This window comes from Girardinichthys multiradiatus, chromosome 23, assembly GCF_021462225.1.
Source record: "Girardinichthys multiradiatus isolate DD_20200921_A chromosome 23, DD_fGirMul_XY1, whole genome shotgun sequence".
NCBI lineage: Eukaryota > Metazoa > Chordata > Actinopteri > Cyprinodontiformes > Goodeidae > Girardinichthys > Girardinichthys multiradiatus.
In genome coordinates this window covers 39,464,367-39,491,662 of record NC_061815.1, presented here as the reverse complement: position 1 = coordinate 39,491,662, position 27,296 = coordinate 39,464,367, and the positions used below count along the sequence as shown (strand labels likewise).

Below are 27,296 nucleotides of genomic sequence, written 5' to 3'. Positions count from 1 at the left end.
CCCCATCTTCAAATTCAGATATTTATATACACCTAGACTGCTATGCCTTAAAAGATTTTGGAAACACCCATAAGATGATCTCATGGCTTTGTAAGCATCTGATAGGTTCATTTACTGCATCTGAGTTAAATGGAGCGACAAGTTGAAAATGTACTTTAAAGGTAAACACCTAAACAAAACACTTCCTTGTGTGACATCCTGGAAAAATAAAATCAGCCAAGATATCTGGAAGGGAAATGTGGATCTCCACAGGTCTAGTTCCTCTTCTGGCACACAGTAAGGTTCCCTGAACGTACCACATTTATCCATCCAAACAAGTAAAACACCATGTAAATGTCCAGCCATCATACTGTTCACCAAGGAGATGGGTTCTGTGTCCCAGAAATGAAAGCTTGTTGGGTTAAATGTGTGTCTCAGTCCCAGAACAAAACCAAAAGACCTTGTGAAGATGCTAGTTGGTAAGAGAGTATCAGTTTAAATTGTGACAAGTTATATACAGACATGGGCTGGAGATCATTTAGAGAGGAAGAAGTCATTCCTCCAAAAGTGACATAAAAAGCCTAATTAGAAGTATGGTGGTGGTGTTTTACTGCAGGAGGGACTGGTGCACTTTACAAAATAGATGACATAATCAGGAGAGAACAGTATATAGAAATTTTGAATCAACATCTCAAGACATCAGCTTTGGCACAGATGGGCAATGACCCTAATCATACTGCCAAGTTAGTTACAAAGCACCTTAACAACGATCAAGTCAACGTTCTGGAGTGATCATCACAAAGCCCTGACATCAGTCCCATAGAAAATCTGTATGCAGAACTGATAAGATGTGTGGGAGTAAGATGGCCTGGAAAACCTGACTCCAGTTACAACAGTTCTGCATGGAGGTATGGGACAAAATTGCAGAGAAGCTGGTGGAAGAACGGCCAAAATGTTTGACCCAAGTCACAGATTTTAAAAGACAGTTCCATCAAATACTAAGGAATTATATGTTCATTGTTGAATTTGAAGAAAGTAAAAAAAACTAATCTCTGAAAAAAAGACAAAACCAACTTTCTTTTTGAATCCAAGTTTTGAATTCAAAAGGCGGAGCTTCTGGAAGTCCCTGCCTTGCTTGCCCTTTCAGGAGTGACTTCTAGGCAGACAGAACCAATGTTAGAGTCAAAGCTACTATCCCTCCAGCCTAGAGTGTGAACCACAGTTTAGTGCCATCTTTCCCTGATGTTCTGGTCCAGTTTGTCAGATGACCAGGTAGTTTCTAAAACTTGGTGGTTCCTTTGATTTTTTTTTCTCCTTAATCCCAAGCGTTGCACCCTTAAAATTACCATCAAATATTATCATCCAAAATTAGGCCATAAGCCCTGTTTAAACAGTAGAGAGATACCAGGTAGACTTTCCTTTATTTGTGGGACTAAAAATAAATATAATACGAAACTATGCATAAATGTAAGACTGAATGAGACAGAATATTCACACACATTAATATACTTTAAAGTAGCATATCAGACAAATCCAGCGGGTGGATGAGATGATCACCAGTCAGACATCTGTAAAACGGTACTAAGATGGATAAATGATGAGGCCAAAGAACTGAGAGCTTTAATCAAATGCAAAGGCTTTTGTTTATTGATCGTTGAACGCACACAGAACAGGTGGGAGTATATTCACACAGATGTAAACAGTCAGTATCTGCAACAAAAATACAAAATAAAAAAAAGAGAGGACACAGTAACATTTTTTTTTTTTTGTCACACACACATTCATAAACACTTGCAGGCATTTTGACACATTCACACAGAGGGAATATGCAGTATGAAGAGAGTGGAGGGTCTTAAAACACACAGCACAGCAGGCCTCTTTGGTCAGCTACTTCAGACAAGATCCCCACTGATCAAAGCTTGTTACAAGTCACCGATCAGAGAGCAGAAACAGAACACGTACTGGCAGAGCAGAAAACACCAAGACCTAGATCACCTTTTGAAGAGTTCACATTGATTAACGTGTCGTTTAGATAATAATGGCAAACAGTTCTGCTCAGATTTATTTCACTTTTTGTTTTTCAAAGTTACACAATCAGCAAAAGACAATTTTTGCTCTGAACAAAAGCATGGCGAAAGCATCTTGTTGCAAACACAAAAATACCCGGTAAGATGGAAAATATGCATGAAATCATCTCTACAGGCACTGAAATGCAGGGACATTTCTCTACAGAAGTAATAAAACTTCTACTGAACATTAACTCATGGGTCATTGGCTGACACAGTTTTTTTTACATTGTCTCACAAACTCCCAAAGTAAAAAAGGTAAATAATATAAACGCAGCTGTGGGATAAAACAAAAGCAATAAGGCTTACAATAAGAGTGCAAATCATAGGCTTCCTTCACTTAATTTCCTCTTAAAAAAATACATTATAGAAACAACTGAAATCATACCTTAAGTCTACAATAGATAATATGGAGTCATAAAGAATGCCTTATTAGAGCAAACAAACAAAAACAGTTAAATTAGAGGTTCCTGCACAGCAGAAGATAACTGAGTAAGGAACGGTGATATTTACAAGCCTGCTCTACTTTCCTCCTTCTGCCCACTCCTTTATTCACTCTCTCACCCTTTTTTTAATTCCTGCATTTATTCTGCATGCACTCACTTATTTTTCTTTGGCTCGCACTGAGGCCAAAACACAACAAAACGTGTGTGTTCAGCTAAGTCACCAAATGTTTTCTGGCTTCAGTTCAAATAAACACAACGTCGCCATGGTGACAACCTGACCGACGTTTCCTATTAAAGCCACGTCAGCAGCTGCAAAACTCTGCAGCCTAAACGAGCTCAGAAAGCCTTCCGCTCCTCCTTTAACATGTATGGAAATAAACCAGATGTAACACGTCTTCATTTCTATTTAGTAAAAGTAAACTTTTGGAAGTTAAACTTTTGTTTTAACTTCAAATGATTCATTCATGAGAAACCAGTTTAGTATGAGACAGGAGGAGAAGAAAATATCCAGCATTTAAACTATACTAATACTGGCAGCTTTCATAATAACATAATAACGACCTGCCCCAGTCCCAGTGCAAAGATCTACTCCTACCAGGGAATCTGAAATATTTAATAATTAGAGGTGCACAATAGATTGCAGTTATCACAATATCACACTTGCAATGGATTGCTGAGCTACAACTTTTAGTAGGCTAGAATATTTTAGGTGTCATATTTTAAAACTCTGCATACCAACAAGATAACTGGTCGATTTGATGGTCTTTAACTGTCCTCGTCTGATGTTAAGTTCCTGGAGAGCTCACAGAAAGTGGTAGGGACATTACGTTAACAAAGGTAATACTTGATGTCTTCATCGAGGTGTTCAACACTAGTAACACAATGTCATGTCTTCTAGATGCCGTGCAGCCCTAATGGTGCGTTCACACCAAACGTGGATTCTGCGAATTTTTCGCCTTATTTGTGTGCTTTTGCCCGCTTGACATTCCGCGTGAAGTCCGCGTTGGCATTTGACAACAAGCGGCAACGCTTCGCTGCGTCATCAAATAGGAGGAGCTTCCATCTGCTGCTTGCTGGTTTCAACTGAACATGGCGGACATGGATTACACCTAATTACGGTTTTTATCTGTGGAGAGCCGAAAAACGCCGCCGACATCAATGTCCCTGGGTTCACCAGATTCTTCAGGGACGGGAACAGTTCAGAGATTACCACCACCTACTCCAGGAACTGCGTCTAGATGACGGTCGATTTCAGCGGTACTTCCATCTATCCGGGACCCAGTTTGAAGATCTGCTGTCCCGCGTTGGGAGATGAATCGGCCTCCGGGACACCAACTACGGCGCTGTATCCCTGCTGCTGAACGCCTGTCCATCTGTCTTAGGTGAGTAAATAAATCTCAGCTCAGTAAAAAAACAGCCGATTTTTAATGTCCACATCTCCTAAATATAAGATATTTGTGCCTGAACATAACCAGGCCAGGTCCTTTCTGTACTTGTATCGGTAAAAGTAATTAGTTGAGTCATACAACTCTGGCTTGCCGCACACCGCCACTATGATCTGGTCCTCCATCTTCACTGACAACCGCTTCTTCTCCGCTGCAGTCTTTCCTACTACGTCACAGCCACATCCCGTCCCGGATTGGTTGACGCGACGCGAATTTAGGAAAAAGTTCCGATTTTTCAACTCGTCCATCGCTCTCGCTCCACTTCCGCTTCGCTCGGCGCGCCTTCCGCGCCGCGTCCTCCGTCTCCTTCGCACCGCGCCGCTCCGCTCCTGAACGCGCCTCTACATAAGGATAACATGTAAATCGGCCGCTCCTTTCGCAGAAACCGCGTTCGGTGTGAACGCACCATAAGGAGCCACCACCACACAGACATGTCGAGGGCATGAGCTGCAGCAGTTAAATTCCTTGTGTTAAAGTCCTGAAGCAGCGACAGCATCAGAGACTTATCTGGGCTTAGGAGAAAAAGGACTGGATTGTTGCTGTGTGGACTAAAGTCCTCATTTTAAATAGAAGTAAACTGAGCATTTCATTTAGAAACTACCACTGTGTGGAAGATGCGTGTGAAAGATGTTGGTCTGCTGTGTTTTATGAAGTCCAAAGTCAGCACAGGCGTCTACCCAGACATTTTAGAGCATTTTATGCTCCTCTGACAAGCTTTATGGAGACCCTGATTTCATGTTCCTGCAGGACCTGGCTCCTGCACAGAATCCCATAGAGAATCTATGAGGTATTGTCAGGAAGAAGGTCACTATTAAAGCAACCTGGAGTTTCTGAAGACCTCTGCCGATCTGTGGGCTGATCGCCTGCATGCCACCTTGTGTTGATACAGCAATTCATGCGAAAGGAGCTCTGACCAAGTACTGAGTGTGTATTCTGTACAGTACTTGAGAATACTTTTCAGTAGGCTGACATTTCTATTAAAAATCTTTTGTCACTGGTCTTATGTAACCATAATCATCAAAATCAGCTAAATAATCTCAATAATTCACTTTGTGTGCAATAAATCCACAGTGTATATTACACTGTGGATTTATTGCACACAAAGTGAATTATTAAGATTATTTATTATAGTTATTTATATATATATATATATATATATTGTTTTAATTTCTGAATTGAAATATTGAAAATAATTACCTCAATAATATTGACGTCCACTGAGATGTAGCTGTGTAAGTAAACAAAAGGATGAAGCAAATATGTTTCAGATTAAAGTAGCAATCGCTTAAAGATGCCTAATCATGTCAGCTAATACATACAAGTTCAACATTATTAAGGATTTCCAAAATATGAAACCAGATTAAAAAACTAGCTGAAGTATGCATCCCTTCTGCAAGTACATAATCTCTTTCCAATATTATGAAAGAATGTATTTATATATTCAGATTAAGACAACAGATTATTTTACTGTCAAATTTAGGTACCGAAATGTTTTTTTTTTATAACTTTAATGAGAAAATACTTCAATAGAAATGTGTGAACAAAGCTCGATGTGAATGAGAAAGGTTTCTCTGCAAAAAGCATTTCAGTTTACACAAAACGTCAAAATGCATGAAGGGAATGGCACAAAGCTTACTCACTTCAATCTGCTGTGAGCGCGGTCGGCTTCCAAAGTAAGGTGCAAAGTCTTACTCTAATGGCACGGTCTGAGGTCACCCCTAGAGATCCGTAAGCATTGTTTACACGTTATTTACAAGCAAACAGCACAAACCGATGCCCTACACACCCGCGCAGTATATTGCTACCTTTGGGGATGGAGGCTTCCGTTGGGGTTAAATATAAATATTTTCTTATGTACCATCCTGAGGCCACTTTCCTTTTCAGAAACAATCTAGTATAGAGTTGCCATGCTTAAGAGCTACAATTCCCAGGCACTTAATTGTAACCAAATTTACAGTAAAGTTTCCCAGTGGGTCAGCTTGCCTCAGCTTGCTTAGAGAAAAGGCAGCAACATTCAAAGTCAGACCCAAAACGACGAGAACAACCAAAAAAAAAGCTCTAAATTTTAAAATACAAAGAAAACCTCAAGCAACCTCCACATGCATAACAACGTTATAGTTTCTCTTGAGATATACTGTACACTGAAATCAGGTACTGGCGTTTGCATTTACTCACGAACTCATGCTGCGATGCTACAGTAAGGTGACTGACAGGAGCCACAAATGTGAAAAAAAAAAAAAAATAGGAATGATTGAAGTAAGAGAATTGTAAAAATGAGCAGAAAGAGAATGAGGTAGAGTCAGTGATTTGCCTATAGAGGAATTGAGCAATGGGAAAAAAGGAGAAAAGGCAAAGTGCAAAAGAAAAAATGGAAGAGTGAAAGAAGGAGAGCCAGGTACTCGTCTTTTGCTCAATGGCTCGGGTCAGTTTGTACTGGACGGTTGACTGTGGCTGCGCCAAAACCTGGTTTTCACATCCGCAGGTGGTCCTTGAACAGCGGCTCCGAGTCGTCCATGGGCAGCACCAGGCGGGTGCCCCTCATCACCAGTTCGTGATCCCCATATGCCAACTCTCTGTCCAGGTCATCCATGGCTGGGCCGCCGCTGGTGTGGGCGCCTGTGACGCCTGTGCTGACCGTGATGTCACCATACGTCAGGCTGATGTCACCGTCTGTCAGGATGAGGTCAGAGTCATCGTCATTCAGCTGGCATTCATTCTGGGGGAGGAAACAAAGGGTATTATGCTTATTAGGCTCATCTACACTTAACTAAATAGGTCCCGTATGACCCACTGCCTGACCTCATACGCCTGAGGGCTGGTGAGGATGCGAGCGAGGGGGCCGCAGCAGGATGGAAGTGTGGTTGTGAGCGGGGGGCCGCTGTGAGTCAGGATGGGCTTCAGGTAGCTGGAGAGAGGCTGAAGTCAAGAAAAAACGTAAAAATGAACTCTGAGGGAGAATAACTAGAAACAGATAATGTGATTAATGCCTGATTGAAGCAACATAATCAAAAGCTCCATATTTACCCATGCCATAGTTTTTCTAAATATGTACAAGTGATTTTATTCCACTTGGGTGGGTTTATTTATTGGGGGGTTGGTGGACTTAGAGACGCAGTTAAATTAAACTAATTAAGCTCTCCCCTCCCGCATCGCTTTCGTCTGCTCTGATCTGGCTTTTACACTGCAGACTAGGCCCGCCTCCCCTATCCTGTACCCAGGACAACAGACCCATTTGTCCTCCCCTGTGGGCAGGTCTAGGTCTGATGACGCAAAAATGGAACTGTAGCCGAAATGGCTATTGTTACATGTAACAGGTAAAAAGGAGAACCTTGGAAGCCTGAGAACACCAGCTCAACTGTGTAGTACGGTGGTGGATGCATCATGTGTGGGTGTTTTGCATCATAAGGAACTGGTGCACTTCACAAAGTATATGAGATGATGGGGAAAGAACTTAATGTAAAATTACTGAAGGAATTTCTGAGACATCAGCTAGAAGGTTATAGCTTGAACACAGATAGGTCTTCCAAATGAACAGTAACCTTAAGCATACTGCCAAATTAGTTGCGGCTTAAAGGCTACAAAGTAATTTTTTTTATGGTGACCATCACAAAGCTCTGATCTCAGACCCATAGAAAATTTGTAGGCAGAGCACAGGTGTGTATGAACAACACAGCCTACAAACATGACTCCGTTACAGTTCTTTCAGCAGAAATGGACCAAACTTCCAGCAAACTTGTTATATAGTTTAAATGGCAAGTCTACCAAATACTAAAGAAATCTATGTAAACTCTTGAATTTGACGAAAATTAAAACTCACTCATTCTGGAATTTTACAAGTAGACATAATTTAGCTAATCCTAACGGAGTTTAGTCTGATTTAATGTCAGACAGTAAAAAGGTTGTCTGTAAAAATCAGGTTTCAACTGTAATTCTGTAATTTATAACCTGAGCTCTCTCTGCTGGCTTAAAACATGAACTTCAGTACTCACTAATCGACTTGAACGTCTTAGATTCAACAGGGGGTGTGACCACATACAGAAACACAACCAGGTGAATTACACCAACACTGCAAGGATACTTGTGGTCGAAGTTGTACCAAATTCTGAAAGGCCAGGCACTTTCTTGTTTGGTGCTTCTCCTCTCAGATCCGTCAGTGAAACTCATCTGAACAAAAACAAAGGATATTTTTCATTCAGTAGTAATATTATTTCAAATAACATTGTCTGCAAGGTGTATGACCATGGGGCATACTTACAGAGTGTTCTTGATCAGAGTCAACTCCCACTCTGTTAAAAGAAAAACAGTAAATCTACTGCTTTTAGGTATGTTTTCAACACTTTCTGCCCACAATATCCAGATGGAGATCATACAGTCTACAAGGACTGGGAAAATTATCAGAATAAATGGATCTTCTGCATGTTTTCTCAGTTTATCTCATGTGTCATTTCCATCAAAGACTTTCTCTGTTAAATGAAACCCATTAACCTGTTTGAGCTCTTAAAACGTTTCCAATCTAAGTCAAATTTATAGATTCCTCACCAGACTTTTCTGAGCACTCAGTACCTGTGACGTTTAGAACAATTAATGTTTTTATTTGTTGCTATCAGTTAACCAAATGTTTTGGTAATCTTTTGATCAGCAGCTCTTCAGGCTTTCTGAAGACACTTTTGAGTTTTTCTTCGGAGATTTTCTGTTTCTTAATTTCATCATTTTCTTTCCAATGATGCTAAGGGTCATCAACTCAATCCTCCTCAGGACATAAAGACATCGACAGCTGAATAGTATTTGAAAGTCGTGTTTATAAGAATTAAAACAGGAACAGGACCCTTAAGGTGTCTTATCTTTATCTGATCTGAAATGGTGATATCTTTGGATTTTTGGTATTTACAACACTATAAAAATGTAAACTATTTTGTCTTTGTAACAGACTGATAGCTATAAACTGCTAAAATTTAGCATAGCATTTTTGCTCTAGTGTTGCATCTGTTATGTGAGATTCAGCTGTTGAGAAACAACATATGGAAAATTTAGTAATGATTTATTAAAACTATTTAAAGTTTACATCTGAACCTTATCACTTGTTGACAATATAGAGTATGACTAATGTTGGGGTGTGAACCTTTACATTTACTGCTGCTACCTTAAATACTCAACCCAGGTTTCTGTTCAGAGACAAGCAGAGGAAATAAAAGATGGAGTTTTGAAATGATGACCAAACAAGCAGACGTTTTTCAAAGGTGTGTCCCCTGTGACATCTAGAATAAAACAGAATTTCAGAAACAGAACATCACGCACAGTTTATGACCTTAAGTTCAAGGGTCCACCTCTGAATGGCTTAAAAACACTGGAGTGGTCTAGTCAAACTCTGGACTTAAATCTTATTGAGATGCTATTGAGATGAGTGTAAAACACTGCCACTCATTCGACAGATGAAATTATTATTTGAACACCGTATTTTGTACTTATTTGGGTTGACAAGTGTAATTGTTATTTTTACATCCTAGAATGTCAAGCGAATAAGAAATGTAAGTAGTCGAAATCTTCACCTTCTTATGTAAATATTTCAGCTTAACAAGTCTGAAACAGCATACCGTATCCGCTGACAAGACAGCATCTGAGTGGTGCCACCACCACAAATCCAGACAGTGAAGAAAACCACGAGAAGATTGGTGGAGAACATCATCTGCCGGGCGTACGTGGCCGTATCCCTGATAGACAGGGCAAAGGTCATCGCACCTCGCAGGCCTAAAAAAACATAAAGCATGAGAACATTGTTAACAAACACATGAGCATCTCTGTTTTTAACTGTCAAAAAAGCTTCATGTCATCTAGGGTCTGTGCTCCACTGGCCTGCAAACATCATCATGTGCTGGAAGTTGGATGTAATCTTGTTACTTCGTCCAAGATTTAGGAGGCATGACAGAGGGTAGATGTTAGCAGCTCTTCCCAGGAACACGGCCAGCTGCACGGGAAGGAGGTCAAGGAGAACAACCAGAGGAAACCAGAGGGACATCCTAGCATATGCATAAAGCTTATTCACTACTTACTAAAACAATTGGGTCTAGATAGCATGAGATAGAAGGACTTTTTATTTATTCAAAATTGGACATAAATTAATTAATAAATAGACATCCTTTTATAAAGGAAGTAGAAACTCATGGAACCTTTTTTGTTTACCAGGTTGAAAAGATACAAAAGCTCCAACGATGAACATGGGATTAAAGATGTGGTTCTGGAAGGTGAACAGGGTCAGACCCATGTAGGAGAAAATGAAGTTCTCTGCCAGGAAATTTAACAGCTCAAACAGCTGCAAAAAAAAGAAAACAACATTAAAACTTTAGGTAATCATTCTGTTTTGTTTTTTTTCCCCAGCGTGTATTTGGACATATTTGGACCGGTTCCCTTCTGTGCACCGATGAATAGAGTTGCAGTTTTGTTATTAAATAAGGTTGTGACGGTTTAGTTGCATTTCATCCACATTTTCATCGCTGTTCATTTGTCTTGAACTGTTTTAGCTACCTGTAAATACATGTCAGAGTATTTTCCCGCTAGTTTAGAACTCAATAAGCTTTTAAATTGGTTGGTGATTAACTTAATGTCAGCTATAACCTTTCTTTTTTAATAATGCGTTCCAGTAGACCTTGAACACAAACTGCCTACAGCCAGAGACAATCTTCTCAAGTGTTTCAGAACTGACGCACCTCAGAAAAAATACTAAATCCTAATCTGGCCTTGGTTGTATAATGTGTCCCGAACACGTGATTTCTAACCTCCTCCATGGTCAGCGCCTGATGACAAAATGTCTCAGAGCTAAGCTCTCAATGAGTCAGGAAGTGAGACACTGTAACAGAACCACCAACAGAGTCCTACCATTATCAATGATGGACTTGTTGGGAAATGAATTACTTTTATTTACCGGACTTCCTGATGCTTTTAAGTTCCAGACGTCCCACTTTCATTTTGCTTTATCTTTATGTACCTGCGGTTGAGATGAAGCCCAGTGAATCCAGCAAGATTACTTTATGGAACTAAATTCCAAAAAAAAGGAACCACCAAGATGTCCAAACTGTACCACAGAACCAGCAGCCTCAGAGTGACCTCCCCGATCAGACTGAACAGCTATTGGAGCGGAGGCTGACAATCCTTCCAGCCAAGAGAGAGAAATGGAGCTGATGACCCTGAAGGAACCCCAGTTTGTTGAAAAACAGAAACTAATGGATCTAAAGGTTCCTCCTTTTTGAATCCCCCTTTTCTTCCAAAACACCTTCCCTTTAAAGTTAGGTCAGGTTTATAGAAATCCACTGATAGAAACTGTGGTAAAGTTAGACCTTTAATCAGCAACGGTAATAATAATCTAAACCTTGATTCTTATCTCCCTTCAGAATCTCTCTATATGTAGATCCAGTCTTGTGCTTGTTTGTACTATTTTCTGTTTTCTTTGCTTAATTAATCCTTAAAATATATTAGTGAGGTTAAGAAAAAAAAGGTAATTATTGATTCCATAAGTGACTGGTCCCAATAAAGTAATTCAGTTTTGAACTGAAGTGCCAATATTATGATTTTTATATTTTAATAACATAAATCTATACATATATAAATTCTCTGTGTGAAAATGTGCAATTAAGGCTCCATGATTTAGGAATATAATGACACAACCTAATACTTTAAGAATACTAAGCAAGAAGTAAGTAATCAGCAGTTTGGTGGCATCAGTCTGGTTCTGACCTGCTTCGTCCTGTTCTGAGACTCGGGGGACAGGTTGTTGAAGGTGTAGTGGGCCTGAGTGATGCCACAGAAGAGTACCGCCACCACACCTGCAGAGCATAATGTAAGGATAGATAATAGGATTGAAAGACAAGCAAACAGAATTTAAATCCTTTCAACGAGACTGGAATGTGTAAAATATTTACTACAAATTCACTTTGACTTTGTGAAAGGGTTTGCTACCTGTGAAGCCACAAGCTTCAGCCAGCAGAAAGGTGCTCCAGGACATGAGGAAGAACAGAGCCGTCTCCAGCAGCTGGAAATCCCTCAGTTTGGTGAACTTTGTCACGTACGGATCGCAGTCAAAGACTTTATTGAAATGAATTTCACTGGGTTCAGGATGACTGGCAGAGTTTTAACTCAGTTTCTGCCTGTTTCATGTTACTAAGAACAACTTACAAAAACAGCTGTTATGCTCAGTTAACTCGTGTTGTTGTGATATTTCTACACACTACTCAACACTAACCCATCTGCCAATCACTAACAGTGGGATGTTTTTAATAACCTAAGAAACAACCTTGTTTATTCAGAGCAGATGCAGCATGCTGGATAGATAAGATAACCAGAAAAGATATGAGAGTTGTGACGATTCCCGTGGCCACTCCCAGAGAGAAGGAGCCGCTGAAAACTCCAAGGAACATCCCAAAAGACTTCAGCAGGGCCATGACCTCAAAGGTGTGGCTGTTGTCTCCTTGCGGCTGATATGCAACAATAGACCTGATATTAAACATAAGAAAACACTTAATGGTAAATATACACAGTTAAAGCCAGATATTTACATAGCCTGCATGAAAAAGAACACATTATTTTTGTTAAATCCAACCAAACCTTTTTGTGTTTTGGATCAGTTATGATTAAAAACATTATTTCTATTTGCTAAATGCCAAAATAACGAGGACGTTTTTTAGCGCTCTTGAAACTTGACTAGAGTTCCTTAGTATTTGGTAGAATTGCCTTTTATACAGTATGTCTTGGGTCAATGGTTTCAAATGTCCTTCCACAACCTTCTCACAATAGTTTGCTAGAATTCTGGCCCATTCCTTCTGTCAGAACTGCTGAAACTGAGTCAGATCTCTATGTTGCATTGCTCACACACACCTTTTCAGATCTGACAACACATTTTCCATGGGGTGAGATCAGGGCTTTGCCACTCCAAAATATTGATTTTGTAGTCCTTAAAGCCCTTTTGCAACTAATTTGGCAGTATGCTTAAAGTTACTGTTCAGTTGGAAGACCCATCTGTGTCCATTCTTCAACTTCCTGGTTGATGTCTTGAGATGTGGCATCAATATTTCCACATGATGATGCCATCTATTTTGGTAACACTGTTCGTACCTGCAGCGAAACACTATGATTTTATTGTCATCAGACCACAGGACATGTTTCCAGAAGGTTTTTTTTCCCTGCATGCATTTGCAAATTGTTATCTGGTTTTTTTTTTATGTTGCGTTTGGAGTAACGACTTCTTCGTCTCTCGGTGGTATTTCAACCCATGTCAGTACAGGAATTGTTTCACAATGAGAAACAATCTGGAGACACTTTCTTACCATCTATCATCACCATCTTCAGACAGCATCTTCACATGATCTTTTGATTTTGTTCTGGGGTTGATTTGAGCATTTTACACCAATGCACGTCCTCCATCTCAAACAGTGCGATGACTCGACATTTCCATACTGTTTATTCTTGCATTTGAACAGAAGAAAGTGGCATCTGTAAATTGTACCCAATAAGGATCCAGACACGTGGCGGTCCACAATCTTAGCTGACTTGTTTTGATTTTTTCATGACATCACACAAGGTAACAGTTATTTGTAGGTGTTGTTTTTTGTCTGGCTTGTAACATCTATGCCTTCTAAGGTCAAGCCTTTTTCAAAGGTGAAGGCTGTTCATGCTTTTATCAAATCCAGAATCAACTACTGCAATGCTCTCTATGTCGGTGTCCTCACTCATCCCTTAGTTGCCTCCATCTTGTTCAGAACGCAGTAGCTCACCTTTTAACTCACACTCACAGACATTTTAAGCCTTTATTGTTTGTTTTTAAAGTTCTTAATTTCCTTGCCTCCCCTTATTCCATTCGTACAACATTTACTCACGGTTCCACGAACAAAGTACACCGTTGGGTTGACCCAACTTTTCTGTGGCTGCACCTTGACTCTGGAATCTGCTTCCAGTAAATCTTCAATCTATAGCTGAACCTGGCCTTTTTAAATCAAAGCTTAAGACTTTTTTTTTATTCAGGGAGGCTTTTAATATTATAAAATGTGTTGGCATTTCTTGTTTTTAACCAGATTTTTTATGTTTTCTTTTATCTGTGTGTGTTTATTTATTTTTTTTGGTTTTGTTAAGCAGTTAGGTCACCAATACTGTTGATGTGGAAAGGGCTAAACAAATACATAATAGATTGAATTAACCTAACATGACATCATCATCTGGGGTTTCCTAAATTGTTTCAAGGCAAAGATAATCTTAGTTTAAGTATTTTTGTTTCATTTTAAGATAAGTTAAAAGTTGTTTCTCCCATTATTTTGTCATTTTGAAGAATGATGCAATTTTGACATTCCTAACTGACCTAAAACAGGAAAAGTTGAATTTGATTTCATGTCAGACAGTGAGAAAAAAATCTGCTTTCAACTGTTAATGCAAATAACAGACTATAAACCGATGCACATAGAAAGAAAGCGTGTTATGGTTAAATGAGTAAAATATACTTTATTTTCAAAGATTAAAACCGGCGCACAGAAATGTTTACTCGTTTAACTTCCCCAATCTGGATGTTCTGTAAACAGAAACCATATCAGGCAGATATTTCTGGCCACAACTTCAAATTCCATCACAGCTGTGTTCTTGTTATTTTTGTGACTTTTTAAATCCAGGAAGCTAAGAAATCTCTTCAACCATTTATTTTAACTTGAGAGTTAGAGACTTGTTTGAAGAAAGTCAGCTTGCTGTGTACAAGAAGTAAAATTATGTCTAGCTGCATTTTCACTGAGGACACCATTTTCTGCACAGAAGTGAATCAATAACCAAACTTGAATTTTGGGGATGGATGGATGGTGTACCAATATATCTATAATGTATATTAATATCTATAACTTATGCTGTGAAATGTAGTTTCCACCACAACCTAAATTTCCAAGTGCCAAAAAATATAAGTTACATTGTTTGTTTTTAATTTTTTTTTACTAAATCTATCTCTGTCTGCTCAGATGCTTTTCTCCTAAGCTCCCTGCTTGCTTGCATTCTTTTACTCCTAACTTTTTATCTCTTAGCCAAAATTACGGAAATATTGTACTAAAACAACTTCTTACCAGCGACTCCCAAGGATTATTATTATTATTTTTTTAAAGGACTTTGATGTTTTTATAATCGAACTCGAAAGCAGGACAAGTTGACGCCAGCTAATCAGCACAAAATGCCTCCCTTCACCACAGAGGACTTTGACAAACCTTTACAGAAATTGGCTGTTTTGGAGATGAAAATCCACTGACTAGAAGTGAATGTGGAGGTGAATATGGGGTACAGCGATGATTCAACTCTGCCTGTGATCCCAAACAGTGACAGCCAGCTCAACAACTCAGCCGGCAATCAGAACACTGAGAGTAAACCTACCGGCAGACCCCCCTGGCATGTTTTAGGGTCGTGCCCAAAAATGAAGGTGGACGACTCACTGGAAGATCTCAGCAATTAAATAAATTAGAATGGCCAGAAATACAGAGAAATGCCTCCGTTTCCCCTGGGATAAAGGAGACTTCGACAGCGAGCTGCTGTCACAACAACTGATAGGAGTGAGACAGCTAGAAATAATGGAGTCATCTCCAAAACAGATTTGCTCCACTACAGAATGAAAACCAGGAAAATTATCCATCTTCTGAGAATAATAAAAGGTTTAAGAACAACCTTCATTCTAAACAGTCTTCTCCTAAGCTGCCAGAGAAAAAGCGCCCCACCAGACCAAGAACCCTAATAGTGGGCAACACAGCTGTGGACGGGATTAAAAACTTCTGCAACAAGAAAAACACAGAAGTTATTATTGGTACCAGTAACGTGGTCTCTGATATCTCAGAGAATATTCTTGCTATCACAGAAAAGCGCCCGACTCTAGAAAACCTCGTTATACACTTTGAAATGGTAAATGGTAAATGGACTGAACTTATATAGTGCTTTTCCAGTCAGACAGACCGCTCAAAGTGCTTTACACTAGCGCTACATTCACCCAATCGCACTCACTAACGCTCACACATTCATACACCGATACGCAGATTGGTAGGCAACTTGAAGTTAAGTGCCTTGCCCAGGGGCACATCGACATATGGCAGGAGGAAGCTGGAATCAAACCCACAACCTTCTGATTGTAAGACGACTACTCTTCCTACTGAGCCACAGTCGCCTGCATAGCCATGGATGATGTGGCTAAGAAAAAATCAGAAGGACTGAAAGAGGATTTCACTTGTCTTCTGAATATTGTTGGAGGTCTCAAAATCAAAGTGTTTCTCAGCGGACCCTTTGCACCGATTTTCTGTGGAGATTAGATTTTTTCCAGACTTCTGATGATTAATAAGTGGTTGAAAAAAACATGTGCCACCACAACTGTGAACTTCGAGAACTTTAATATTTTTTGGGAAAAAAGACAACTCTTCAAGCAAGATGGTTTCTGTTTGAACAAGCCAGGAGCCAGACGTCTCACATCTAATCTCTTCTATTCAGTAAATAATCCACCAGCAGCTTCGACCTTCAGCAGAGAACATGGAGCATCAACAATGATAACGCTGCCTCCAACAGCTCCAGCAGAAACAATCAGCCAGTTGGTTGAGAAAGAGAGGTCATCACAAAGGGTCTCCCCGTCTAAATCCATAGAAGTGGACCCCCCCATTGTACCCCTATCCCCCCAAACCCAAACCCAGACCGACACCCCCAATAACCCCCCCTCACCCCCGACCCAGAGCGCACAGAACTCTCCCATCTCCCCACTGAGCCCGCTTTTTGCTTTACTGGATTCTGATAACATGAAAGGAGCTCTTAAAATCGGGACCTAAATGGCTCTGACATCTTCTCCATTCAACACCCCCCGTGGCCGAGGCCCTGCTACTAAACCAACACCTTCCAAATGCTGCAGAGCTCCACCACCTCCTAAACTATCTCCTCCTAATCAGGACCTTCACTTCTCTGTGATACAGTCTGGGCCCCAGTGGTAAGTCTATCAGAAATGAGCATGTCCTGGAAAAACTTGGGCCCCTAATAGGAGATAGTTGTAAAGTTTTTGTGCTTATAGGTGACAGAAAGAACAAAGCCAAAAGGATAAGAGACAGAATTAAACAATCAAAAAAGCCATAAACTATCAGGTACAACCAGACACAGAGTTAATATCAACAACTAAGTCATATAAACTGGCTTTATTGAACATTAGATCTCTGTCAGGAAAATCACGTTTGATCATGACTTCATTACTGACCACAATCTTGATGTTATGTTTTTAACAGAAACATGGTTACATTAATTTAATGAAGCTCCCATTATGATAGAGGCGACGCCTCCGAACTAAAATTTTCTTTGTGAGAGCAGACAGCAAAGAAAAGGTGGAGGGGTGGCCACTTAGTTTAAAGATTTACTAGAGTGTAAAAAAGTATTTCTATTCAAATTTGACTCTTTTGAATATTTGTCTCTCCTGACCACTTTTCTGTTATTTTTGAAAGCATCATCTGCAATTACTCAAGTTTGCCAAAGACACATGATAAGAAAATGCATCTTTAAGGACGGTGCTGCTGAAACCTTTAACCAGATTTACTCTTCTACCTCCACTTTGCCCTGTAACACTGTAGATGAGCTGGTAGAAAGCTTTCATTCTAAAATCACGGACATCATTGATTCAATTGCTCCAATTAAAGTAAAAGTCGTTTTTGGGAAGAAATGTCTCCATGGAGAAGTGCTCCACCAGTCAGAAGTGAAAAAAAGGAGTGTCAAAAAGCTGAACGCAGGTGGCGAAAGACTGGACTCCACGTTCACTATATTATCTATAAAGAGAGACAATACAGATATAACCTACAACTGAAAAATGCAAGAGAATCTTTCTTTTCTGAGATCATCAGCAAAAACATTAACAATGCTCGTGCATTATTTGCCACGGTCGACAGGTTAACCAACCCTCCTGTAAATGTAGCATCTGAACTCCACTCTACCAGGGCCTGCAATGAATTTGCTAAATTCTTTACTGAAAAAACCCAAAAGATCCGAGGGGCAGTCAGCACATCCACATCAACTCCAGTACCAAAGTTGTCTCCAACTAGAACTGATTTTGACAAAATTTCCCAATTTCACCAAATAAACTGCAAAATCTTAGAAGAAATCGTACAGCCACTAAGCTCTTCTTCCTGCTGTCTCGATCTTTTACCCACAGCTTTCCTTAAGAAAGCTTTGCCTGTAATAACATCTGATTTAACTCAAATAACAAACACGTCCCTTTTGTCAGATGTTTTCCCCCAGGCCCTAAAAACAGCAATTATCAAACCTCTATTGAAAAAGAGCAACTTGGACAAGCTGCTACTAGAGAACTACAGGCCTATATCAAACCTCCCCTTCATCAGTAAGATTATTAAAAAAGCTGTGTTTCAGCAGTTAACTTCCTAACAACGACCAACCGCTTCAATGTCTTCCAGTCAGGCTTCCTGCTCACCACAGTACAGAGACCGCTCTTGTCAAGGTGTTCAATGACATCCGTATAAATGCACACTGTGGAAGAACCACAGTGCTGGTATTATTGGACCTTAGTGCAGCATTCAACACTGTTGATCACTCCATTTTATTAGAGCGCCTGGAAAACTGGGTCGGCTTTTCTGGTACAGCACTCAATTGGTTTAAATCCTACTTGAAGGACAAGGACTTTTTTGTGTCAGTAGGTAACTTTACATCAGAGACCACAAAAATCACATGTGGCGTTCCCCAAGGATCCATCTTAGGGCCCCTCCTATTCAATATCTACATGCTCCCCCTAACTCAGACTTTAATAAACAACAACGTAAGTTATCATAACTATGCAGTTAAGGTGATGTAGGATCACCAGTAGTTAATCTCAGGTATTAACTTGTTGCATGCAATACTGATTGAATTATGTTTTGCTGAGCTGTATTTTTATTTGCTGCGCAAGCGCTGCTGAATTGTGCGTGGTTAATGTTTTGTCCGGCTGATCCCAAATCAGCCAGAAGTTAGAAGTTGGACTTCTAAACGTTTTTCATTCAAAGCAACTGCGGTCTGGGCCTCACCCGACCACTCTTTGTTCCAGTTTTACTGCTGGAAATTTTCCACGGAGTTCCCGCCTCAAGAGTTTTATGACTCTTTGTCAAGATTTGGGGCGATCAGCTGGTTGTGGCTAAAGGGGCGTGGCCCCACCGTTTCATCAGCTGATCGCTGCGATCGAGACATCAGCACCTGGAGGATTTTTTTCCATTTAACCCAAATTACACATTTTGTCCATAAACTGCTGGTTTGATCTTCATAGACACTAAATGCATATATATATTTTTCTTTTATTATCATTGTTAGGTAGTCACTGTTATTCCCTTTGTGTAGAACGGTGCTTGTTAGTTAGGTGAAGGTTTTTGGACCAGAATAATGGTATATCAGGATTATTTAGCTTCAATAAATTTTCATATATATAATTAAGAGAAGCGTCTGTGTTTATTTCGTGCAAGAGTGATTTATCTGTCAAAACAAGGTCGAAGTTCCCCCACCTTCGTTGAAGCGGTTGAATAAACAGTGACAGTTGGTGGTTTTGGTTAATAATTTGTAATTATTAAAGAGCTTTGAGCCCATAATCACAACACCAGAGGATATCTCTGATTTCTATTTGTAAGTGATGATTTTTGGTTAAGAAATTAATATTTTTCAAATTATTATTTTAAATTATGATTCTTGATTAATATTAATTAATCAATAATCATATTCCTTACAGAACCCATTCAGCGCTGGGTAAATGCTTAGAAGAAATCAATGCATGGATGGGCCAAAATTTTCTTCAGTTGAATCCAAACAAAACTGAAGTAATAATCTTTGGACCAAAGGAAGAGCGTTTAAAAGTTAGCACACAGCTTCAGTTAATACAGCTAGAAACCACCAGTCAGGCTCGAAACCTGAGTGTAGTGATGGACTCAGACCTGAACCTTCAGAGGCACATAAAGACAGTAACAAGGTCGGCCTTCTATCACCTAAAGAACATCTCCAGGATTAAAGGACTAATGTCTCAGCAGGACCTTGAAAAACTAATTCATGCGTTCAGCTTTAGTAGAATTGATTACTGCAACGGTGTCTTCACAGGTCTGCCTAAAAAGACGATCAGACAGCTGCAGTTGATCCAGAACGCTGCTGCCTGCGTCCTCACCCCGGTTCTAAAGTCCCTACACTGGCTCCCTGTAGCTCAGAGAATAGAGTTTAAAATACTTCTGTTAGTCTATAAATCACTGAATGGCTTAGCACCAAAGTACATTACAGACTTGTTGTCAGTGTATCAACCAGCCAGACCTCTCAGGTCTTCTGGCTCAAATCTACTCTGCATACCCAGAACCAGAACCAAACATGGAGAAGCAGCTTTTAGTTCTTATGATCCACTAATCTGGAATAAACTCCCAGAAAACTGTAAAAGCACCGAAACCCAAAGTTGCTTTAAATCAAGATTAAAAACTTATTTGTTTACAGTGGCCTTTGACTGAGCCATTTAGGCATGATTAGTTGCGTTTTCAGTTAAATTTTCTTTTCATTTTCTTGTCCATCATTCTATTCTTTATTTTATTTTACTTTTTTAAATTACCTCTGTTGTTTGATTTTATCATTTAATTTGTTTTTCTGTGTCTGTATCTGTGTTTATTTGCTTTGTAGTTGTATTGTAATTGTATGTACAGCGCTTTGAATGTCTCATTGCTGAAAGGCACTATATAAATAAACTTACCTTACCTTACCTATAGGAGAACAGCAGCCTATTACTGACAGGTTTCTGATTTTTTATAAACTGTATGAGTTTTACTAATCAGGACCAGAATGAAGGTCAGATTGAATGTTTTTTCTCTACTGAAAACAGTTCAGTAGGAGGAACTCTGAGATACTTAAAATAATCCATCGCAAGAAATAAAACCAACTGAAAACAGAAAAAAACTGAAATTTCAAAAACATTACTCTAAATATATGGCAAAGGACAGAGAAGGCTGGACTATTTTTATAAAAAAATAAATGTCATCAAACTTGGGTCAAATATATTCTGAAAATAATGAAAAGTCTGAGATCAAAAAACAATCTGGCAAATGAAGATTGTCTAGAAATTTTGAGCACTAATTGCTCCCCAGGTAACGATGTGTAACAAGCCTGAAAATAAACGCATCCTTTACTGCAGTTGTTTAATCCTCTCTAATGTTCTCTCCTCTTCACAAAGGATTTATGTCAAACACTTCCATGTTGTTGTGTTTTGGATCATTATACTGATGAGTAAGACACAGTGAGGATCCATTTTCTGTTTCTATGGTACAGTCCACCAAAATGTTATTTTAAATCTCCTGGCATTTCAAAGCCTTTCTGATGCCAGACGTTTTGTCTTTCAACTACCCGTCTCCTCCTTGGCCCTGAGAGCCTTTTCAAAGATAACAAAAAATGTGTGGAAAAGTTTTCTTAGCTGACTCATATTAAAAGTAGTTAAGCAAAAAAAGGAAATATAAATAACACAATATAAATAAAACCCTGTCTGCACTCGTTCAATGACTTGGTTCAATGGGGGAAGGAAACATGAAGCATCATTTGGGGAGCCAATTAAAAAAATCATTGGTTAGACAAGAAAAACATACACTTTCAATTTGTGTCCCAGACATTCAGTGAATCTGCTTCTGTTTACCTGCAAGTTAAACATAATTTGATAAAAGAACAAAACAAAAAACTACTTACGAGGACAGAACCACGGCCACGGCATCGTTGAGCACGCTCTCCCCGAACAGCAACGCATACAAGTCCACATCAACCTGCAGCTCGTGGAAGATAGCCAGGACCGTCACTGTGGAACAAACAGAAAACCTTTCATGGTAAAAACAAATACATGGCGCTCAGAAAGACCGATTCTATTCTGCTCACTAATGGTAGAATATGTGGTAATGAGACAAGGCAACATCAAGTGTACTGAAAAGACATCTAAGCAATTTCCAGAATGAAAGGCAACAAATTAAAAGAACGTAAAACAATCTCAACAGCTATTAGTTCGAGCCTTTAACACTTTCAAAACTCTTATTCAACTTTTTCCCTACTTTCAGCATCTTGAAGATCATCTTAAGAGAGATCAGCCGGTACAGACATGCTTGTTTTTAGGATTTTCTGTTAAAGCCAAGACATTTTCAACTTAAACTCAATGCAAACTTGTGCATCTTTACTGAGTTTGGACAGTCTCAGAAATAAGAGGAATATTTTCTGAGCACCTGGAAGACTACAACAATATAAATCTGATGCACATGTCAGCTATTATGGACCTATCATTACTCTTTACTCTACTACTAGCAGAAATTGATGCTGGGATTTAGATATACCATTCAACGGAAACTGCAAATATGTAGATTTAAAAAAAAAGAAAATGTCACAGCTAAATTAGATATTGGTGTAGTAGGGGCTCTCGCCCCTGTCTCGAAGAAAGACTTTGATAAAGCGTTACCAAGTGATCCAAATTACATTTTTCAGTAATTGCAATGGAAAAGATGAAACAGCGTGTTTTTGAAAAGGTTGATAGTAATGTTGGTGTACCTCAGGGTTGCATTATTGGGTCCTTTGTTTTTTAGTTTGTATATTATTGACTTTCCTGAAGTTCACTCACCTCACCTTGTTTTGGATGTGAATGTGGATTTCTATCAGTAATTGCGAGTTGCCTAAAAATATACATAGACTTTGTATTGTAAGAAACAAACTGAAACCACATTTTTAGTGTGGGTGTTCTGTTGTTACAAATGTGTAAAATAGGGTTTGATTAATTTGAAATATTATCCCCAAATGGAAAACATCATCAGAAACTTATTTGCATTTATACCCGGGTCTGTTGCTGAGACGATGGCTCCAAAGAATAGACAGTCAGTGAAGAAGAAGTCTCCACCCATCTGGCCCAACCGCTTCATCAGCATGACACAGCCGTACATCACCAACCTGTTGGAGGACCAGAAGGCCCCTTTAATGATTTTAGTGAACGACGCTAAATGGATTATTGATACTTTAAAATACAACCAAAAAGGTAGAGGTCTGCTTCTGAGCAGAATCATCTTACCCAATAATAAAACAGGAAATGACTGTCCCCACAAACGCATAAGCCAGGATGGAGCCCATGTTCCGGAAAAAATGTCTCTGAAAAATAAAAACAAACATCTATTTATACAAATTCAGATTACTTTACTGAGGTGTCAAAAGATTAGACTAAACAAGACAATATTTCATCAGAAATTCTAACTATTAATATAAAAATTATGTTGCTCCTGTGAATTGTGTACCCTTTTCAAGCTGTAGCCTGCATGAAAGATGATGGGTGGGAGCAGAATATTGAAGAAAACCTCAGGATCAAACGTAACCTGAAACACACAAAACAAGGACATTTATCATTAAAACAGCAAAATGCAAAGATATCTTCACAAAGACTTTAATGCTGATGCATATTTGGATAAATTCAATTAATTATTTAATCACAGATCACACATCTGGGACATCAAGTAAAAAGACAAAATGCCAAAGGGGGGCAGCGACTGAATCAAACATCAATTAAAGCTGAGACCAATTTTAGGTCTGGATCCAGATCGGTGCCAAATTAGATTTGTCAGAGCAAGCCGTCAAGTTAGGCTGTTTTCATTTAACACTGGACCACAGAGTGAACAGCCCTCTTATAGCACTGCACAAGACACCAGAGTAAAACCAGCTCTTTTCAGCTGTTGGTTGTGTTGAAGTAGGGATTCCAGGGAAATAAGGTATCTTGCAAATGTATTCATACCCCATGAGCTTTTTTCCTCAGTTAATCACATTACAGTCACAAACTTTAAAGCATTCTTATAGGATTTTATGTGACAAACCAACACAAAGAAGCACGTGGTTTTGAACTGGTAGGAAAATAATATATGATTTTCTTTTTCTTTAAAAAAAAAAAAAAAGAAATCCAAAAGGATCAGGTGAATATGATAATTATGTCACCACCTACATTTACATTTTACAAGTTACCCAAAACCTAGCCTCAAAGTACAAAGTTGAAAAGTAAAATAAAACAGAAAAATACTCATACAATCATTAACTTTTACTACCACAAAAGTGAGAGGACTGTCCGTACCTTCCGCAGCATCTCGTTATCTTTCACGTCATTGATTTCGCTGGCACTGATCTCCCCTTTCAAGGTGTACTCGTAAAATTTGCCACTGACATTAACCAGCAGGGTGGCGGGGCTGGCGTTAACAAAGCAGTTCGCCGAGACGACGCTGGCATCGCGAGGGACCTGAACGACATAACGCAAGATCACCCCGACAATAAGGCCTGGGAAAAGAGGTGACAAAACAAAAACAGAACAGAGGAGGGTTTAATTTAGGACAACAAAGCTCCATTTCTTTTCATATGTCATGTATTTGGATTTTTCTATTAAATTAACTGTATTTGAGTTTCTTCTGCATATATTAAAAAGTGGATGTTGCAAAGCCAAATGAGAGTTTTGCTCATGCAGACAAAATCTCCACATAAAATGGTGCAAGAAGCACCTGATGCATAGCTCAAGCTTTTCTCATGCTGCATATGTAAAGTTCCAGTCAGTTGCACCATTACTTTCCAGGATGGGATGCTTATACAGCATATAACAGCAAACAAATGTAAAAGTAAGAATGTGCTGCATGAGTTTGGTTTTTCCTAATTTACACAGTGTGGAAAATCGACATAGTGGCTAAAATAAATCAATCCATATGCCCCCACCAATACTTGGATAAATCCTTTTTAGCTAGCCTTGTCTTGATCTCCAACAAGCTTCTGGCTGAATATTTGATCACTCTTCTTAACAGAACTGGTCATTTTAATTTGCTGGTTTCTTGGAATCGACCCAGCTGTTAGGCATAGCTTTTAGGATTTTCTGAAGGGTTCTGGTCAGGCCCATTTCAGAATCTAAATGTTAGCCAGCTTTATCTATTCCAGACCTACTTCTGGTGCGGGTTAGGGGTCATTGGAACCTGTTGTGTCCAAGTTTCAGGCATCTAGCTGTTTATTTAAAGTGAAGTTAAAGAATCTGAAGGTAGTTCTTTTTCATATTTTCACTGACTTTTTGCAGTGTAGAAGTACCGCTGGCAATAGATCAACACCGAAGCATGATGCCACCACCACCATGTTGAACAGTTACAGTGTTATTAGGTCAAAAAGCCTCATCTTCACTCCATTCAACATAGCTCGATATTTTTCTGATCTGAGGATAAAACTTGTCTTCAGAAGGCATTTGTCTTGTTCGGTCGGCCTGCTGCTGATCAATTCTGGAGCAGGGTCCTCTTTCTTTGTTGACACCCTCTTAGCATTTGGTGATCAATATTATCTTAACTGTGGACAGTAGCAATGTTTTTCCAGCAGTTTTCTATAAATGGCAGACTTAAGCCGTGTTGTTTCCAGAGATGTTCCTGAGCATCATAACAAATCTAAGGGTAACAGTTTGGGTCTTCCCTCAGATTCAAATAATTTGTACTTAAGTATAATTGTTTGAACTGATGATCTTAGATTGTGTCTTTGTTAAGAAATCAATCTAAAAGACCTTTCCAGATGGCATAAATCTCCTATTCTCCTTCTTACATACTATCGAGTTACCTAGAGTTTCTAATTGTTCAATTTATTGAGTGCTGTAAACAAAATCTTTGTTTTTATCCTGTCACATAGAAACTACAAGCTGTAGACAATCATAATGATCAATAATAATCAAAATTTTCTAACTGTGCGGATCTGACAAATACTTCAAACCGGAACTGTACAGGTCTACATCTCACAGATTGCCTTTTTAGAGCGAACCTTGAGACGATATTTCTAAGGAGGTGAGAGATGCGGAGATGTGAAACCTGCAGAAATTACTAACGGCAAGGAAGAGAATTGAATAACAAAGGAACAGCAGGAAGGACTAATAATGAATAAATAAAAATAAATGTTGGATGGTGAGATGGAAGAATAAAGGGACAAATGGATGGACAGAGAGAGAAACAAAAATTTGACTGGATCGACATAATTTTTAAGATGACAGAACAGGAATTGGTGTCTGAAAATCCAAATTTTCCAAAGCTTACCCAGACCTGAAAAGATTTATATCAAATACAACACGGTGCAGGAACCATATAAGACCCCACAAAACCAGAAACTTTAGGAACCCTGGATTAATGGATAAATACATCCTTATCATTTGTTAGACAGCCTGCTTTCTTTTTCTGGTAAATCCTAAACACTGAATTAAACAATGAGGATAAATTCATCTATTTCCATTTACAGCACATGAAGTCTACGGACTGATAGTATTTCCCAAATTAAAATTGGTATGATTGAGTTGCTGGTATCAATAAATGATTTGTTCTCAACTATTTTCTAATTTAACCGTTTAGTACATTAATACCTTTGTAAAACTCGACCAATCAGGATTACAAAGGCAAAGATGTCTCAGTTAAAGGAGGAAGTAGTTACTGGTGCATTTTGTTTCTGTCAATCAAATGTTACCAGTTTTACCTGAGTAGAGGGGAAGTGAAACAATTTTAACATCAAAACAAGGAAGAGAGGAGCACCTGCTCCGGCTCAACCTGCCTCTTTTTAAAATGAGAAAGGGCTTAAAAATATTTCACGACTGATCCACAGGTTGACGGCTGCGGCTCTGATGGCGTCTCTCACCGTAAATCATGGCCAGTCCGGTTTCGTGCAGGAACCTGAAGCGCCGGTGCTTGAAGAGCCAGATGGTTAGGATGGTGAGGGTGAGGAGCAGGATGAAGATGAGCAGGTCTGCGCTGTCCTGTCTGTGGCTCTCCTCAGCCTTCTTCTCTGTAACGATGTTCTCCATGGCACTGTCCTCCTCCTGAGCAGAAGATGCTGCTGCTGAGAAACTAATGAACACACACAGGCTCAGCAGAACAACCAGTCGCAGCGTCCCCAAAGCCCACAGGGACCCGTCCACGCCCGTTTTCATCAACATTACGACTATTTTCTGATAAAGTCAATGTCATCAGAAGAAAAAAAAAATAAAAAAAAAAAATAAAAAGAATAGATTTGGCCGAATATGAGTCACGGACTAAGAACAGAAGCGACAGCAGTAAAGACGACAGCGACAGAGTTTCAACCCGGAAGTGAAACATTGTTTTCTCTAGAAAGAGTAAAAAATGTGTTTCACTTTAAAAGCCCACTTACACATTGTTTTGGTTTAATCAATGCCTAATAATAAATGTCCACGTAATAGGTAATTTTCAATATTGAACCCTCAAGTACATTAAAGATTTTGAGTTTTTAATGGAATTTAATCATTTCACTCTGACCTGTGATTTTTATTTTGAAATCCGGATTTTTGTCATTCTGAACCGGAAGTGCATCCAACAGTCATTTATTTAATTTTAATACATAGTTTTTTATTAACGTAG

General features: G+C 39.1%; 1 protein-coding gene across 1 annotated transcript; it reads right to left on the bottom strand.

Annotated features, from left to right (window-relative positions):
* Positions 1 to 6,088: 6,088 nt before the first annotated feature.
* slc9a6a (solute carrier family 9 member A6a) lies at positions 6,089 to 27,123 on the bottom strand. Its single transcript, XM_047352628.1, has 16 exons — positions 26,560 to 27,123; positions 24,008 to 24,207; positions 23,187 to 23,264; positions 22,967 to 23,043; positions 22,736 to 22,848; positions 21,616 to 21,721; positions 12,276 to 12,417; positions 11,884 to 11,989; positions 11,662 to 11,750; positions 10,130 to 10,243; positions 9,787 to 9,898; positions 9,528 to 9,681; positions 8,192 to 8,222; positions 8,015 to 8,100; positions 6,736 to 6,841; positions 6,089 to 6,652 (listed from the first exon to the last, which is right to left on the bottom strand). The coding sequence occupies exons 1-16, from the start codon at positions 26,855 to 26,857 to the stop codon at positions 6,407 to 6,409; spliced, it is 2,058 nt and encodes a 685-aa protein (XP_047208584.1). The 5' UTR covers positions 26,858 to 27,123; the 3' UTR covers positions 6,089 to 6,406.
* Positions 27,124 to 27,296: the final 173 nt, after the last annotated feature.

What these genes read in the sequence shown, in the direction of transcription:
- slc9a6a (XM_047352628.1), bottom strand. Translation starts at nt 26,857, where the DNA reads ATGTTGATGAAAACGGGCGTGGACGGGTCCCTGTGGGCTTTGGGGACG. An exon ending in ATAACGAGATGCTGCGGAAG is followed by an intron (nt 23,265 to 24,007) that starts GTACGGACAGTC and finishes TGTGTGTTTCAG; the next exon opens with GTTACGTTTGATCCTGAGGT. An exon ending in CAGGCTACAGCTTGAAAAGG is followed by an intron (nt 23,044 to 23,186) that starts GTACACAATTCA and finishes TTTATTTTTCAG; the next exon opens with AGACATTTTTTCCGGAACAT.